This window comes from Phyllobates terribilis, unplaced genomic scaffold, assembly GCF_046119375.1.
Source record: "Phyllobates terribilis strain yellow unplaced genomic scaffold, ASM4611937v1 Scaffold_3__8_contigs__length_932513732, whole genome shotgun sequence".
NCBI classification, from domain to species: Eukaryota; Metazoa; Chordata; class Amphibia; order Anura; family Dendrobatidae; genus Phyllobates; species Phyllobates terribilis.
The window spans coordinates 874,692,406-874,710,379 of record NW_027362763.1 but is presented as its reverse complement, the minus strand read 5'-3'; the positions used below and the strand labels follow the sequence as shown (position 1 = coordinate 874,710,379).

General features: G+C 41.5%; 1 protein-coding gene across 9 annotated transcripts in view; it reads left to right on the top strand.

Moving 5' to 3' along the window:
- Positions 1-17,974, top strand: part of BIRC6 (baculoviral IAP repeat containing 6) — a 288,254-nt gene that overhangs the window by 32,548 nt on the left and 237,732 nt on the right. For all 9 annotated transcript variants that reach the window (XM_073672646.1, XM_073672640.1, XM_073672642.1 and 6 more), the window contains exons 5-14: positions 216-327; positions 416-498; positions 1,649-1,871; positions 1,969-2,144; positions 4,680-4,738; positions 6,870-8,264; positions 14,186-14,335; positions 14,484-14,709; positions 15,746-15,906; positions 17,701-17,832. In XM_073672646.1, coding sequence (XP_073528747.1) covers positions 216-327; positions 416-498; positions 1,649-1,871; positions 1,969-2,144; positions 4,680-4,738; positions 6,870-8,264; positions 14,186-14,335; positions 14,484-14,709; positions 15,746-15,906; positions 17,701-17,832 — 2,717 coding nt within the window. The remainder of the gene's footprint in view (positions 1-215; positions 328-415; positions 499-1,648; positions 1,872-1,968; positions 2,145-4,679; positions 4,739-6,869; positions 8,265-14,185; positions 14,336-14,483; positions 14,710-15,745; positions 15,907-17,700; positions 17,833-17,974) is intronic.

The following is a 17,974-nucleotide window of genomic DNA, read 5'->3' as shown; positions in this document are numbered from 1 at the left end:
AAAATACAAAAACAACTTTGTAGATAAAGCTGCTCTAATGGAGATATAGGTCAGAGAGCCAGAAACGTGTGACTTCTGCTGTCTTGTTTGGCATGGACTTCATAAATGCTGCAAACTGCTTCTGGGTGTAAAGACAAACTAATTGTAGCCACAGTGTTTGAGACGAGCTGTTTTGCTAAATACTCACCAAAAGTTCTCTTTTAACTCTCTGCTAGGTCCTTGATGTATAGTGAAGCAAATAGACGAGAGACGTTCACTTCATGGCCTCATGTTGGCTACAGGTGGGCACAGCCGGACCCTATGGCTCAAGCAGGTTTTTACCATCAGGTGAGATCCAGTTTATTACCTGAACAGTCAGTTCACTTTCTTATGTGCAATTATATATTTTTATTTTTATTCTTTTGTTTCTTTACAGCCAGCTTCCTCAGGAGATGATCGTGCCATGTGTTTCACATGTAGTGTATGTTTAGTTTGCTGGGAACCTACAGATGAACCCTGGCAAGTGAAAATTAATTTTGCCTTTGGACAGGGCACCAGATGTGAATTTTTTCTTTGCTAAAGAAAACATGTCCCATTGGGAAAATGCTATTTACCTTCAGATATAGTTAATCTGCAGTTAAATAATTATAAAGCTGCCCGGCCGTCTTACTGAAAGTGCGGCTACTGGGAGAAAATTAACTTATTTCCGCCCAGCTTTCAGTTGGCTTTCAGTTATAGGGGCGTGCACGGAGCGGCCACAGTCACTGCTCAATATGCCCCAGCCCTTTGACAACTTGCTCTACACAGATACGCTGCATTGCCGGCTGTCAAAGTGCCTGGGCTGCTTACAGTATAGCGAGCGGTGACTGTAGCCACTCCGTTCACGCCCCTATGACTGAAGTCCGGCGGCTCCTGGGAGGAGATGGTGATTTGCGCCCTATAGCTGAACTTTGGCTTCAGGTGGCCATGAGTATTGTATTGCTATTTACCTACAGATTAACACTTTATCTGTAGGTAACTAGCGTTTTCCGAGGTGACAGGTTCTCTTTAAATAGATTTATACTAGTGAACTTTTATTTCTTTAATGTGCCCATTTACCTTCAGTAGTTGAAGCTATTTTGCAGGTATTCCTCCTGGCCCCTCACACATATACACACACTGTTCTTCCTGTATGTATTTTCCCTGGAGAGAAGAGAGAAAGCTTCTAGAGACCTCTACCAGCAGTTTACCTTTTTTGAGAACAAAAGGATTGGGCAATGAAATTCATAATGTCTGATCACTTTTTTCCCCAACGACATCTGTTTGTGGAGGATCGTGAAACTAATATATTCTTTCGATAGACTGCTGATCACACTAAAACCAGATGACTTTAATGCACGTATCTAACTTTAGTCACCCCTATGGCCAGTTACTAGAATGACTATGTAGTTTTGCACATTTTGCTCCATTTTATCCCATTTCGACAAAAGTATGTTTTAGGAACATGCAGAAAATCCTGCGAGCTGTCAAATAGTTGGGGCAAGGAAATGTCCTACCTACTTTTCGCATTCATTTTTAGGGTTAGTCATGTGTTAAATGTACTTTTTTTTTTTTTTTTTTTTGGTAACGGTTATGTATATAAGTTGTAATGTTTATGAAGATCTTGAATTTTTATTTTTCCCCAATCAAGGTCTGAACATGAGAGACATTCCCCTAACTGCCCGTTTGTAAAAGGAGAACATACTCAGAATGTACCCCTCTCGGTCACTCTTGCAACATGTCCTGCCCAGTTCCCCTGCACGGATGGCACAGATAGGATATCCTGCTTTGGGGTAGGGAACTGTCCGCACTTTCTAGCTGCTGCAACAAAAAGAGGAAAGATTTGCGTGTGGGATGTATCGAAGTTTATGAAGGTACTCGCTCTCTACAATTCTATGGTTAATCGTTAACTAAGGATCAGGGTCAGTAACTAATCAATGTTCAATGGTGCGTTTCATCTTTCTTTTTAAGGTGCACTTAAAATTTGAAGTAAATCCATATGATCCTGCAATAGTGCAGCTACTCGTTCTCACTGGTGACTCGAGTACCACCACAGCAACCACCACGGTGGAGACTCGGAGGCCAACGCTTGCGTGGTTAGAAGATTCATCCAGCTGTTCAGATATCCCAAAGTTAGAGGGAGACAGGTGATTTTATATAATGTTATAATAAATTCTATTTCTATAGCGCCAACATACTCTGCAGCACTTTACATTACAGAGGGGATTTATAAAGACATTGCAGAGTAACTTATAACTTAACAGATACCTAGAGGAGTGAGGGCCCTGCTCGCCAGCTCACAATCTATGAGGAAATAAGGGAGACACGAAAGGTAAATGGTAAAAAGTGCTTGTCTTGTTTGGTCCCACCATCAATGTATTAAATAGGGTATGCACATAACACAAGAACCGGTCACCAGCCAGTACCTGTACAGTACAGACACAGAGGGCTATTAAGTGGATGTAGGGTGTGGGAACAGATGCTACCAGGGATCAGATTTGGAAGAGCAAAACGGGAGTAGTTAGTGAGGTGAGGCGATAGGCAAGTCTAAAGAAATGCGTTTTTAGGCGCTGTAGGTATTGTGAATTAATTGACTTGTCCTGGGTAGTGTGTTCCAGAGAATTGGCGCAGCTCACAAGAAGTCTTGGAGATGGGAGTGTGTGGTTCGGATTATTTAGGATGTTAAGCTTAGGTCATTGGCAAAATGGAGGGCACGGGTAGGGTAATAGAGATGAGGGAGGAGATGTAGGGTGGTGGATAACTGTGGAGAGCTTTGTGGGTGAGAATAAGTTTATTTTGGACTATCAATATATATTAGAACATATCAAACGTCTCATTTAATGATATTTCTTCCTTGGTATTCATGAGCTGCAGCTGCTGGTAATTGACAGTTTTCTCATTATGAACTGTAATTGGGCGAAAGCTTTTAATATCTGGCTTGCAGGACAGGAAAAGCCGGAGCTCATTAATACAAGGGGTCCTTAATCAGCTTGCTGCTTTTCAAAGGTGATTTTATTAAAAGGACTGAATTTTGTCAAGTAAGTGACACACTGCTATAATCAGGGTGTCTGTAGCTATGTGCTGCACTCGGATATGGCAGCATAAACATGGTGACTGATTACCGGTAAGTGCAAACTTATGGGCCATCCAATCTGTTACCAGGTTTTTGCTACCACATCGGAGAGCAGCATAATGTAGGGGCACAGACCGCGAATCTATTGATGTTACTTACTGGCCTGCTTTTTTCAGTTTTGATAAAATCACCGTTTATCTGCTGCAGATTTGGCAGTTCGCTGAATGCTGAACTCTGTATAACCATCCCACACCACTGATTTGACTGTTTTCTGCCTTTGCACAGTGAAGACTAGTGATAATCTCCTGCTGATAAAACGGTGATTTTATCAAAATTACAACAAGCAGCCCAGTAAGTGACACACTGCTGGAATCAGGGTCTCAGTCTCTACATTCTGCTGCGCTCAGATTAGGTGGCAAAAACCTGGTGACAGATTACCTTTAACATACCACATATTCTTCTTTTCCCACCTATCTGCAAAGTGGGCTTGTGCCCCTAGCTTAGCTTTTCCTATTAGTGTCTGCTGAAGTCAGTGGGGCGCACATTTATCTTTAACTGCTGTGATTTAAAAAAAAAAAAAAACAAGCAAAAGAACAGACAGTACTTTTGCTATATACTTGGTGCTCACCCTGTTGTCTTTTTTCAAAACATTTAAGTTTTAATATTTTGTAGATTTGAGGTGAGCATTTTATTAGAAATAGGGCCAAATCTCATCATTTCAGGGTAAGGCGATAGATACTCCTTGTGTTGCCTAGTTCAGGTCATAGGAGGGTGGTACCTAATATAAGGATGTCTCTGGCGATTGTGGATCACTGTCAGGCACTCTGCCCCTGCTGCAGATATAGTGACAGAATCTTCAAGACTAAAGTAAAAAAAGAAATGCCGAGCGGTGAAGAGCAATACATTTTTGGCTTCAATCCCTTCTGCAATGGGAGGTGAGTGGGACTAGTGAGTTCCCATTACTGATACCTGCCAAAATGTGTGCACCATTAGCAAGTTCTATGTTCCTATCCTAATCACATCAGTAGATGTGATGTCAGAAGTGAGCAGAGACCTATTACACTTTTCAGTTGTTGGGCAGATAACGTATATTTTCCACATCTGTCAAATTGTGGAAATAGGAAATGGAAGGTGGTCGTGTACGGCTGGGTCTTGGGATCCATTCAGTACTTTTAACCAGCTTTAAACAATTGCTGCTTTAGGGTGAATTTGAGAAGACCGGTTACTATGTTATCCATAGTAGGGGGGTTGGTTACACATTTCCATTTTGTTAATTATTTGCTCTGTGCACAACTGTGGTGGGAAGAAGTTTGAATGTAATAGGGGCTAAGCATGTGCGGTGGTGCTTTACTCAGTCCAGTACTTGGCTGTGTCTGTCAGTCCCTCAAGCATTAAATTGAGCGGCAGGTTGCATGCTTACAAGCTTCTTTTCTCTGAGGAAGAACGATGGTTTTTAGACCACTGTTCTAGTTTGGGGGAGGTAGGGCCCAGTGATAAGACATTTATTACCTGGGGATATCCCTTTCAATATGAACATTTAATCTTTAACTTATTTTTCACTTTTTTTTTCCTTTTGATAAACACTGTTTTTTATCCATTTTTATTTAAGTGATGATTTGCTGGATGATTCAGATAGTGAAGAGCGTTCAAGATCTGATTCTGTAACAGGTAATTTTTCTTTTTTTTACAGATTGTCATACAAGTCAGTTTAGGTGTGTTAATTCTGATGTCAGTATACAGTGAGCTGTAATACAGCCATGTGAGTATAACCTGTGGCTGTCAGTTTCACAGTTTTAAAGGGAATCTGTCAGTAGGATCAACCCTCTTAAGCCGTCTTTATGGACATGTAGGTCATAGGAAGCTGAATAAAATGATACATTGATATCTGCAATTTGATTTCTTATTCCAGAGACATTCATGTTTTTCTCAATATATAAATGAGTTTTTAAAGGGGTGGTTGTTTGGTCTAAATCGATAAGTCTGGCACCAAAACTTATAAATAAAAGGAGTTACCAGTATGAGACATTTATTGGCTAACATTTTGCTCACTACAGTGGGATCAGACCTAACACCTTACAGCAGGAGTGAATTTTCTCTCTTTACACACATTTGCAGCAGTACTCATTCACTCATAGTGCTGGCAGCCCTGCTGTACTGCCTCTTCCCCCACACTGGCTGCCTGTGAGATTGAAGCTGAAAGGAGACCTGCAGTGCAAATGTTAGTACAACAGAAGTGAACTCTGTCTCATCACAGTATTAACTCTGCTGTACTGTTAGTTTTGATCTCACTGTACAGCAGTGTCTCAGTGTGAGAGCAGACTGTCGGATATTAATTGGTTCACACTGGTAACACCTTTCATTTAAAATATGTTCTGGAGGCAGATTCTCATAGATCTGTATCTGGCCCATTGATCTTAAAGCGAATCTGTCAGCAGGATTTTGCCAAGTAAACTACATGCAGTGTCTTGTTGGGTCTGCTGCACTGATTTAATTACATACCTGAGGTGAAGAAATCCGACTTGTGGTTCTTGTGTAATCAGTGTTTGCAGTTTTGAGTTAATGATATTCCCGTGCTCTGGGGCGGGCCTGTAGGTGGGGTCTTATCCTCGTGGTCTAGGCCAGAACAGCAAGAAAAGACCTGCCCACAGGCCGCCCCGAACACAAGTATGTTCCTCATCATAGAGACAGCCAGACAGAGAGACAGGTGGGCCTGTGGGCAGGTCTTTTCTTGCTGATCTGGCTTAGAGCACCAGGATAAGACCCTGACTACGGTCCTGCCCCAGAGCACGGGCATATCATTAACTCAAAACTGCAAACACTGATTATACGAGAACCACAAGACAAATTTCTTCACCTCAGGTATCATATTAATCAGTGCAGCAGACCCAACATTACAATGCCTGTTGTTTACTTAGCAAAATCTTGCTGACAGGTTCACTTTAAGCTCTTCCATCAAAGTTTTTATCCTCTTAATATATTGCAGTCATCATATTATATAGCACTGTGTACTTACAATTGCTCATTTTGCCTTTCTACCCAGTTAATTCTCTTTTCTCTGCTCTATGTAGAAACAGCAAGTGTCCCCTGCGTGACTCACTCCCCTCTTCAGCTCACTCCTCCCCCCTGCCATAGACATTTGCAGTGATTCATAACTTGTGCAGAGAAAATGTACCTCCTGTTTCTACATAGAGCTTAGAAGGATTCAGCTAGTCCGTTTTTAATGACTTGATGCCATAGATCTAATGGGAAAGAGAAAGGATTAACTAGGTAGAAGGACAAAATGAGCAGTTCTAAGTACACAGTGCTATATAATATGAGGCTGCAATATATTAAGAGGATAACAACTTTGATGGGAGGAGGGCTTTAACAGTTAATTTCCATATAAGTAAAACATGGATTTCTGTGGCACAAGACATTGGATCGCGCATATCAAGGTATCATTTTATTAAGCTTCATGTGGCCTGCATTCCCATATAGACGTCTTAGAAGGATTGATCCTACTGACAGATTTTCTTTAACTTTAATGACCCATGTACATTTGTCAATTGGACCTGATCAAGTTTGTTCTATGAATCCTTGTAAACCAGAATGTTTTCAGCTGCTGGACGAGGTGAGGAATTACAGCATGTGTGTAGTATTTTTATCTCAAAGCTAAGAATCGACTTACTCCAAGCAGTAAAGCTCCCATTTAATGTGATGTATTACTTGGCGTTGTGTTTCCTGATTCCTACTCTGCAATCTTCCTTTTTTGCGCTTCCCCCTTGTTGGTTGTGCTCTCATAGATGTTTGTTTTGCACAGGACACGCTTCTCAGAAGGAAACGCTGGAGATGAGCCTGGATATAACAGCTCTTAGTATACTGCAGCAGCCGGAGAAGCTACAGTGGGAGATCGTGGCAAATGTTCTGGAAGATACTGTAAAGGACTTAGAAGAACTTGGTGCAAATCCTGCTTTAGTTGGTTGTAAAAATGAAAAGACCAAGGAAAAACATTTAGAACAGCACAACATTCCCTTTCCTTGCTTACTGACTGGTGGTTTACTGACCTACAAGTCCCCTGTGTCCTCCCCCACAAGTAGCAATTCTCGCAGGTCACTTGATGCTTTAAACAGGACTCCAGGCGAGAGCGCCTCAGAGCAGGGCTCCACTGACAACGATTCTGGCACGAACTCTGACCTTAACTCTCCTTTGGTGAAAAGGACGCTCCCCATTTTGCTGCTTTACAGCATTAAAGAGTCCGATGAAAAAGCAGGGAAACTTTTTTCTCATATGAACAATATTATGAGCAAAAGTCTACATGATGATGGATTTACTGTCCCACAAATCATCGAGATGGAACTTGATAACCAGGAGCACTTACTACTTCAAGACCCCCCTGTCACGTACATCCAGCAGTTTGCCGAGGCCACCGCCAGTCTGACGTCCCCTGACGCAGACAAGTGGACGTCTATGGTCCCTAAGCCGGGGACACTGGTGCAGTGTATGCGGCTGCCTAAGTTTGCTGAGGAGGAGAACCTCTGTGTAGACTCCATTCTTCCTTGTGCTGATGGTGTCCATCTTTTAATAGGTTTACAGAAATGTCCTGCGGAGTCCTTGAGTGCAATAAATCAAGTAGAGGCCTTGAATAATTTAAACAAATTAAATTCGGCTCTTTGCAGTAGGAGGAAAGGAGAAGCTGAGCACAGTCTCAGTGGGATGAATGGGACGAGTATCAATGTTATCCCCTGTGAGTCTTCAGCAGATGTTCATGACCCTTTAATTATTCAGCCAGTCCAGAGAAGCGTGAGCGGTGGCTACTTGTTGATTTACAAAATGAATTATACTACCCGAATAGTAACGCTGGAGGAGCAGCCAGTAAAAGTCTTGCATATTAAAGATCCTCAGGATGCTATTACCTCACTTATTCTATTACAGCCAGATATTTTAGATAACCGAGAGGACGAGTGTGAGGAGTCTTCAGAAGAAGCCCCACTGACTCCTAAAAATCTTTCTGGAAAGGAGAAGAAATCGGAGCTTCATACTCTAGGACACTTGGTGGTAACTACGCAAGTTGGATTTGTGAAAATCCTAGATCTTTCAACATTTGAGGTCATGGCTAAAGTAGATCCACCTAAAAAGGAAGGAACCGATGATGTGGACCCATTTGTATCTGTTGTCTACTGTTCTGGCACGGACAGATTGTGTGCCTGTACTAAAGGTAAGAATGGACTGAAAACCCAATGCCTGTGCCCGTTATTCTATGCTGTTTGTTCATTGTCTGGGCCTTCAATCAGGTGCTTTTATGCTAAATTGCTGAAGGTGATGAATGGTGGAGCTATTTACTTACAGGAAAACCACTGAAACTTTCAGACATTTCAAAAGCTCACATTGGATAAGGTTATAAAGGGAGTCTGTCAGCACAAAGTGACTGTTCAAACCAAGCACTGCCGCTCCGTGCAGACTGTGTGGCCAAGCAGTTCAGTGCAGCTTCCCAACTATTTGTTTTTCATCATTCTGCATCCACCCTCTGCCCCTGTAAGGTCAGCTGTCAATCAAGGAGGACGAGGCCGAAATAAATGGAAAGCAAGAAGCTAGAAAGGTGCTCTGATCTATTTGTCCTCGACAAGGGTGCACAGAGTGCCCGTGCTTGGCTCGAACAGCCATTATATGCAGACAGGCTCCGGTTAAAGAGAACCTGCCTCCAGGTCACAACTGGACAGTTTTTTTTAATTTTTTTTTTATAGGGAATGTGGGAGTCACCAGGTTTTTACTTTCTCATCTAAGAGCAGCATAATGTAGAGAAAGAGACCCTGATTCCAGCGATCAATCACTTGGCTTACTAGTTGCAGCAGTTGTGATACAGAGTTTTCTCTGCAGTAGATGTATCACAGAAAGCTAACCCCGTGAGCACCCCAGCTTTCTGTGTACATTGCATATTGACATAAGCTGCTAATCAGTGCTGGCGGCGTGGTTGGACTAGGTGGCACATGGGCAGCTAGTCGCAATGATCAACACTGTCTCTTGCTGATAAAACACTTATTGTATTGAAACAGTACACAGCCTAGTAAGTGACACACTGCTGAAATCTGTGTCTCAGCCCCTACCTCATGCTGCCTTCAGATTCCATAGCAGAAACCTGCTGACAGATTCCCTTGAAATCTGCCATTCAGTTAGTGATATGGGGCTTTTTAATTAATGCTAATTATTATGGTTTTTACCAAGGTGGTATGGCTCAGAAGGTAATTGTGCAGCGCAGCCTAAAGTCATGCTCCCAAATAATCCTGAGAGCCATGTCCCCTTGTATAGACCATAAAAATTAGCACTAAATAAAAGGACCTTTTATCTCTAGGTCGGTATAGCAGACTAGAAAAAAACAAACAGAATAGCAAGCAGTAAGAATAAAATAAAAGCAAAAAATGGCCACTTTTGTCTGGTGACTGGTCCGCTTTAAGACTGTAAAGTGCTTGATTCCTCTCTGCACTGAAAATTGGTGACACGAGATCCTAAGCAAAGATTCATTCAAAGATCATTCTAAAATTAGAAAATACACAATGCAATTAATATTTGTTTTATTTAGGATCTGAAATGACTTTTTATCCTCGCATCGGAGCAGACACACAGTACGCTAACCTGTCGGCTTTGGTTAGCAAAGGGCGAGGGACTTAATGCCATCTCATGACATCGTCTCACTCCCAACATGTCTGTGAAATTTCATTTCACCGTTTTACTTTACGTTTTGGCTCATTTGATTTAAAGGAGTCTTGTTGGTAATTATTAATTCGCTCAACCAAATTTTTACAGTTTCTCAGTGGAATTATGGGACTTTTTGCTTGAACTATAGTTTTCGCTATCAAAATAACATGCAGAGAATTAGTTAGCGTTATATGATTTGTAGATAAAATTAATATATTATTATTTGGTGGTAATGATTTCTCCTTTTGGCTTTAAAGATCAGATTTTCATTCATGCGTTATTAGAGAATGCTCTGACTTTAAGGCTTGGTGTAAATCGGAATGAATCCAGCCGTCGGGACATGAATCCATATGCTTTGTTATGACATATCAAGGGTTACACAGGATGTGAAAGTGTAATGACTTGGCAGTGTCTGGTACTTGGGCTTATGAATGTGGCGGTACATTGGCTATGTTTGTGCAGAGCTGCTGTAGGGCTTCCATGGAGGTTCACGAGGCCACTACTGCATCTGTCATGTTATATATTCTACCTAGTCACACACACTTTTTCTCTGTTTTTAATACTCATACAAATCTGCCAGAAAAAAACTGTGACATGGTCTGTTATACTCAGTATATATAAATGTATTTTTCCCTCCTTATGGGGTCCTATCTAGCCTTTATGGCAGTGCATAGAGGTACGATGGCCTGGTACTATAGACTCCATGAACAAGACTGATATGTGAACATTGATAGGTCGGATTTACATGTTCGTATTTCATAGTCCGTATATGGACTGCAATGTCCGGACTGACCGTGGTTCTCCTGACCCAAACTCGCAACCTCATTAGCCCATAAGGCTGTAACTTTGGGTCAGGAGAATTACGGTTCATATACAGACCTTGAAGTATGGAAATCTAATCCCGGCCATGCCACTCAAGCAGCATGTTCAACATTACAGGTTTAAAGGGGTTGTCCGGTCTAACACTAAAAGTCTGAAGTCACTCTTTGTAACTGCAGACTTGGGATTGCTCACATTGCGCACAGTGCACGCTATGAGGATTCTCTGGCCAAAATGCAACTAGATGGGCTTGTCTCTCTCAGTGCAAATGATATGAGTGAGTCCTCCTGAAACTGTCTTATGACAGCTCCCTGTGCCTTCACTGACCTGCCTCTTATTTTACATAATGCATCTAGTAGTGCAGGGTTTGGTAAAATAGGAGGCTGGTCAGTGAAGGCACAGGGAGCTGACATAAGAGCATATAGATGAATATGTAGTCAGCACCAGATAGAGCGCCCCCCACAGGCCAGCCCGGAGCACGAGCATATCATTATCTCCAAACTGAAAGTAAAGATTTCACAAGAACTCCAGGATGGATTTAATCAACCAAGGTATCATATTAATCAGTGTAATGTCGCCCACCTGACGGTGTATGTGGTTTACTGAGCACAAACCTGCTGACAGGTGCGCGTTAAAACATTGTATGCGGCACTTTAACAGTTAAGAAGGGGTTGGCCAGTAGGGGACATCCCCTTTAAACTTTCATTCTAAGGTGGAAAGCATCAGGATTGGACTTAATTTGTGTGCACTCTGTGTTTTTTTTTTAAAAAAAAAGCATAATACGCTACTTACCAATGTTGGATTGATGGATAGAATGTTCCCATTGAAGTTTATGGAGAGTCTGATCAAATACTGGGGCAATATGTCCATAAAGGGGATTTTTCTTTTCCTATATTGCATAAGAAAAATGAAACTACATGCTATTGTGAGCCAAGCCGTAGATGGGGTGTAAAATGTTTTCCTCTAAGGGCAGTCAGACAGCCGTATCCGTGCACGGACTGGCCGATGGCTCTCCTGACTTGAGTGTGACAGCTGCATAGAAATATACACAGCTGTCACACTCTGGTCGGCTGAGCCACCGGCCAGTCCGTGCGTTGCAGACAAATCTCAGTCCGATTTATACAGCCGTCTGACTGCGCCCTATTTAAGAAGTTATTGGCTTAATCGCATCTACGTGATTGACTTTCAGGCTTATCAGGAAATGGACTTTGCTATTACAATGACACAACTGGTAACAAACATGATCATAATTGTATGGGATTTTAAAAAACTCTTATTTACCCTTATTTAACCCTCCACTGACCCTGCATCACCACTCTGGTCGTCTCCTATGGTTCAGCTGTGTTGACTTTCCGTGACCACTATAGCCAAACACTGGCCTCAGCAGTGACCAAGAGAGATGCAGCCTGTAGCTGCTGTCGTCCCAGAGGTCACATAAGTGAAGGATGGGACGTCATCATAGCAGGACCACTACAGCTGTGGGGGAATGAATAGATACATATTCTATTAACACATTTCTGATTTTGGACCATTTCTAAGAATCCCTGACAACTCATTTTATAGGGGTTATCTTTGCTGAAATGAAAAGTCTGCAGTGACTGCAGACTGCTGAATTCTGAAATCGTGTGTTATTCACATTGTCACTGTTCCCCTGTATGCCCCATGCAAGTGGGCGATTTTGCTTACTTGCGGTCACTAGACTCACTAGGAGGACACTAGTCGACATGTGACCGCAAATATGCAAATCATGCTCAGGACATTCTGGGGTTATGATAGTATGCACTTAAATCACTGTCACGATTCAGAAACATTTCATTTTGGCCCGGACAACCCCTAAAGGAACAAGTTACCAGGACATGGCCAGTCTATGGTTATTAAATCTGCTGATGCTAGTTGCCACAAATGACCCCTTCTCTCCCTAAGCTTGTCAGGAATCTAATAACTAACTCTTAGGGAAAAGGGGGCTTCACAACAATCAGTCTAGTCTGTTTCTCCTCTGTGTGTGTCTGTGTATATATAATATATACACACACACACTCACACTCACACACACACACACACACACACACACACACACACACACACACACACACACACACACTCACACACACTCTCTCACTCAGACACACACACACACTATAATTTACCAATGGCGTCTCTTATATGGGTTATGTTGGAGCTCACTGTTCGGACCTTCGTGTGGGACTTTCCCAGAGATATGTTGCCTAGCCCTGGCTCACAGTTCTTGGTCTTCTATCTTACAAGTATATTGCCTTCTTGGTTAATGTAAATAATTAATGAGGCGTTCAGTGCTTTATTCATTTGTAATGTTTGCTATTAAACTGGTTTTAGAAGTAACTTGGTTCTCCGATGTATTGTATCCAAAAAGCATATAAGGTAGTGCAGCTAATAGCATAGTGACCCAATCCACCGTTGACTGTAAAACACCACTACACTCCATTGGGTTTGATAGAGAGCAGATGAGCCTTTTTCTATTAGGGTATTTTCAGACCATATTAAAAAACTGATCCCTTAAAACAGACTGCCTCTGTGCCAATCATTTATAATGAAGCCTTGTTCAGATTTTGATCTGCAAAAACGATTAAAATTGGACAAGCATGGAGTTTAGAGGAAGTCCACTACTGTTATATTAGGATGAGTTCCGCCATTGGTTTGGCTTTTGCTTCAAAGGGGTTTTCTGACAAACAAAGTTAATTTTAATCAACACTTTAATCAATGGATCTTTTGAATAATAAAAAGGTCCACAATTGGATGTAAAAAAAAAAAAATGTTCCTGTGCTGAGATAATCTTATAAATGTGACCCTGCTGTGTACTGTGTAATGGTTGTGTCTGACCGTACAGGGACATGGTCTGATCATACCACGTCTCCTGGGCACAGGAGAAAGCAAAAGAGTATACAGACAGGACAGCAGGGGATCACAGCTGATTCTTTCTTTGAGGTAACATATTGCTTAAAAACAGGCAGGGAAATGTTTCACTTTACAAATAAAATCTGCTGTGATCCCGTGCTGTAATGTCTGTATACTCTTTCCCTTCCTCCCCTGCCCAGGAGATGTGGTATGATCAGATCATGTCCCTGTATGGTCAGACACAGCCATTACACAGTACACAGCAGGGGCACATTTATAAGATTATCTCAGCACAGGAACATTTTTTTTTTTTTTTTTTTTAAAACACATCCAATTGTCCAATTGTGTTTGTTTTTTTTTTTTTTTGTTTTTTTTTTAATTTTTTTACGACATTCATTATTCATTTTGTGGTAAGTCCATTGATTCCCCACCATCGCATCATGTAAATGCCGAGCTAGCTTGGGTCGCTGCAGTTACAGGCAAGTGAAGGCTATGCTACGCAGCCGGCAGTTACAGGCAGGTGAAGGCTATGCTACGCAGCCGGCAGTTACAGGCAGGTGAAGGCTATGCTACGCAGCCGGCAGTTACAGGCAGGTGAAGGCTATGCTACGCAGCCGGCAGTTACAGGCAGGTGAAGACTATGCTAAGCAGCCGGCATCTGCCTGGTATGAAGCAGGCTTAGCTTCCAAGCCAGCTTTGGTATATTGCTAGTTTTTGTGACACCTACAACTTAGGGCACTTCCTCATGCCTTTCAGGTGGAGAACTTCATTTTCTTCAAATTGGAGGAACGTGTGATGATCTAGATGAGACGGATATCCTAGTCGATGGGTCATTGACAAAAGCTGTGGAGCAGTTAACAGAAGGCATCAAACCAATGTCTAACCCTTCAAGTCCTTGCATAACAGGTAAGTCCACCTGTATAAAAATGTTCCACATCACATCTTGTACATGTACTTTGTGGACTTTGGGGCATCAGTGGGTTTAGTTTGTCTGCTGTAATACTATTTTAACTGTAGGTGAATATTTTTATAGATCTTGGCATTTCCCCCTCAGGTGTGGACCTTTTAGTGGAGCAGCCATTCTCCTTGGAAATGCTGACATGCTTAGTTGAACTAACTCGTTTTGAGACTCTCATACCAAGGTTTTCTGCAACTGTGCCGCCCTGCTGGGTGGAGGTTCAGCAGGAGCAACAGCAGAGACGGCATCCACAACATTTACACCAGCAGCACCATGGAGATGCCGCCCAGCACACTCGTACCTGGAAATTACAGAATGACAGGTTTGTACTGCTTTGATAAGACCTGTATAGTTAAATATTATATAATGTAACAGTTCTTATGACATGAGATTTTTCCAAGGTTAGGTCACAGTAATTTCATTGTAATCATAGCAACCTGTAAAAAAGCTAATGTGTTGCTGAAGAACTGGATTAAAATAAGTAAATGCTGGAATTACTTTTAAAAAATAATATAAATTAAATGCTATATTTAATCTAGAATTATAGCATGTCCTCAAAATCCGATTAGAATAGAACATACTCAGTCGGTCTTTGTGCTGCCCGATTAAATAAAAGAAAAAAATGGGATAGCTCACCAACACTTCAAATAGATCTTTAAATGTAGCATTAGAAGCAGCAATGTCCTCTTATTTCAGTTCAACCCTTTCCATGCAGCTATCGTCCTTTCCTGCAGATTAACCTTTTACAAGCTGTCATTTCCTCCTTATTAATCTGGGCAGCATAATACACAGGAACATCTAATAACATGACTGATAACTATTTTCCAAATAAAGTGCCAGGATGTGAGGAAAATATCTTGCTATATGCATTTCGGTGCTTCACTTAACTTTGAGATGGGTTGGTGAATTAATTCATTAAGTTTGTACTTTCCTTTTGGCAATTTCATTGGAAAGTTCAGTGAATCAAGTCTTCTATTGTATTTTATGGACCAGCTACTCCACAAATGAAGAAATTGTCAAATTATTCTGCTCAACCTGAATCCAAACAGATTTTTGCCCGAGGCCCCATTTACTATACAGATGCAGTGCAGAATGAGCCCTCACAGCTGGTACCTCCCATAGAGGAGAAGATCACCAGATTCTGTGCTCACTCTGGTAAAATAAAGTAAATCCTGCACCCCTGAAATACTGAGGGAAGTGATCTGATTGACACATGTTTCAGAAAAGACTATTTCATATACTGTCACTTTTTATCAACTGATCAACTCTTTTTAACTTCTAAAAACTTTCCTTTGTGTCACATTGCAGTTTTCTTATTTTAGCATATATTTTTTATATTGATGTTTTTTTGTCATCAGTGCCAGTTGGGATGAACATGTCTTTGAGCTGGTCTTGCCAAAAGCCTGTATGGTGGGACACGTGGACTTCAAGTTTTTACTGAACTCAAACATCACTAACATTCCACAAATCCAAGTGACTTTGCTCAAAAACAAAGCACCAGGATTAGCTAAGGTTAATGGTAAGAGCGCAATTTTTCATCATCCTACCCATATATGTACGATGCTTCTAGGATTGTAACATGCATTTTTTTTGCAGGAAGAAATATTGCTAAAAAAAAGTCTTTATCTTGTAGTCCAGAAGCTGCTTTCTATAATCAATGAGACCGCTGACATAACGTCTTTCTCGACGGCACAGTTCTCTATCATCCTGCCCAACACTGATCAAACTGATTGGTGCAGTGCAGGCGCGAAAGCTACCAGGACCTGTACATCTTTAAAGCTGCATGGATGCGGCAGATCCTGTGATCAGCCTCATGCCTGGAAGGAGATTTAAAGCCTGCTAATTAATGTACAGAGCGGAACATGTGTGTGTTTTGATGTAGCAGAGCTGTGTGTGTGTGCTACCGTGTACATATTGTGAGCGCCGTAAAGCTGAATATGTATAATAAACATGCTGCAGAGAAACACTAACAATAGATCTATTATTCTAATAGATTCCCATTCTACCCTAGAACATTAAAGATAGCGATACTGACCTCTCCACTTTACACCACAAAGGAAGTTTTAATTAGTAGGAAATGTTTTTCTTCACTTCTGCTGTCTAAACCTTGGGTGCTTCATATAGTCCAAAAAATGTGATATATATGCACTTTATCCTAATCCTTCACTTGTCGCAGTGAAGATATCAAAGAGCTTGTCCATAAGTTTCCTGTGTGTAGAAGCCCAAGCTCTACCCCTTTCAGTAAATGGACATGACTGTTGCCATGTACTGGATATACAGTTAACAGGTTGACACAGTGACGGTATTACGCTCTGACATTGCTTACATCCGGCCTCTGTAAAAGCTGCAAATAGCTGGTATAGATGAGAAGTGGGCCCCTACCAGTCACTGGTTGCATCAGGGGCACTTGCAACTCTGAAGCTTGTTCTTCTTAGTAAAAGCTTTTGACTCATAAACAACCCCATCCACGATGTTACTAATGAGGGCGATCACTCAGTCTATCAAGCACTTGATTGTACCAAGGGAAACCGTATTCAGGCAGGTATGTCCCCTGTAGTGGCTGCAGCAGCTGTAATGAACTAGTAAATATGGCAGCTATTTGGGTAAATGGCCATCTCTACAATAAACAGTTCAAGCCCACCAGAATCAGCTTCTTCTAAAGAGAGGCTGTGACTCATCACTTTATCAGGAGATGCTTCTATGTGGAACTCCAATTGAGCATATGGGGTCTGTCCCAATTAAGGATTCCTTTTAAACCCAAACTGAGGGTAAAAACAAAGCACATAACCTTATAAGCACTATAACGCAAAATTGCACCTTTTGGTGTACTAATCGCTGCATCTCTTTGGAACAGAAGCTTAATCCTATATGCCAATTAGACTGTTCTGTGCACCCTTGGTGTGAACAAGAGGCTCAGTTCATCGCTCCGCCCACTGCTTCTACGTACCCCTGACTTTATCACTGGTGATGATTGGCAGCATTGGCTTGCCTGGGCTTTCCCTGCACTGCTGCCTCTGCATAATGGCACACTGAGCCTCTTGGTCATACTAAGTGTACACTGGGCAGCCAATTGGCATGTTTGATAAACTTTCTTTTCCAAACGATGGAGCCAGAAATAACACTAAAGGTGTGATTTTTTTATTTTTTTTATTTTTTTTTTATTTATTTATATGGGCTGTATCCCCCACAAGGCTATGTGCTTAGTTTATATTTTCAGTTTGGTTTGACCTCTTCACTTTTTAATTTGTGAAACTATTTTAAAATGTGGTGATCCTGTTGAGTGCCCTAACTCAGGAATTGTTTCCCATTTTAGAGACCCCAGTGGACAGACACATATCGTTTCCCCTGTCTGCAGCCTTCAATGTAGAAGTGCAGAGAAATGGAAAGCCTACTCTGGTGGATCTGAATGAGGACATCCAGAACATGGAAGTGGAGGATTCTCAATGTGAGTATTTATCATAGTCTGTAAGCCTGAATTTCCTAAATCGTTTGCTACCTCTGCTCAAATATCTTAAAAGTAAGTCTTGATACAACTACTCATCTTATTAGGAGGCAATTTAAAATCGTATTGTTTTTAAACTAGTTTC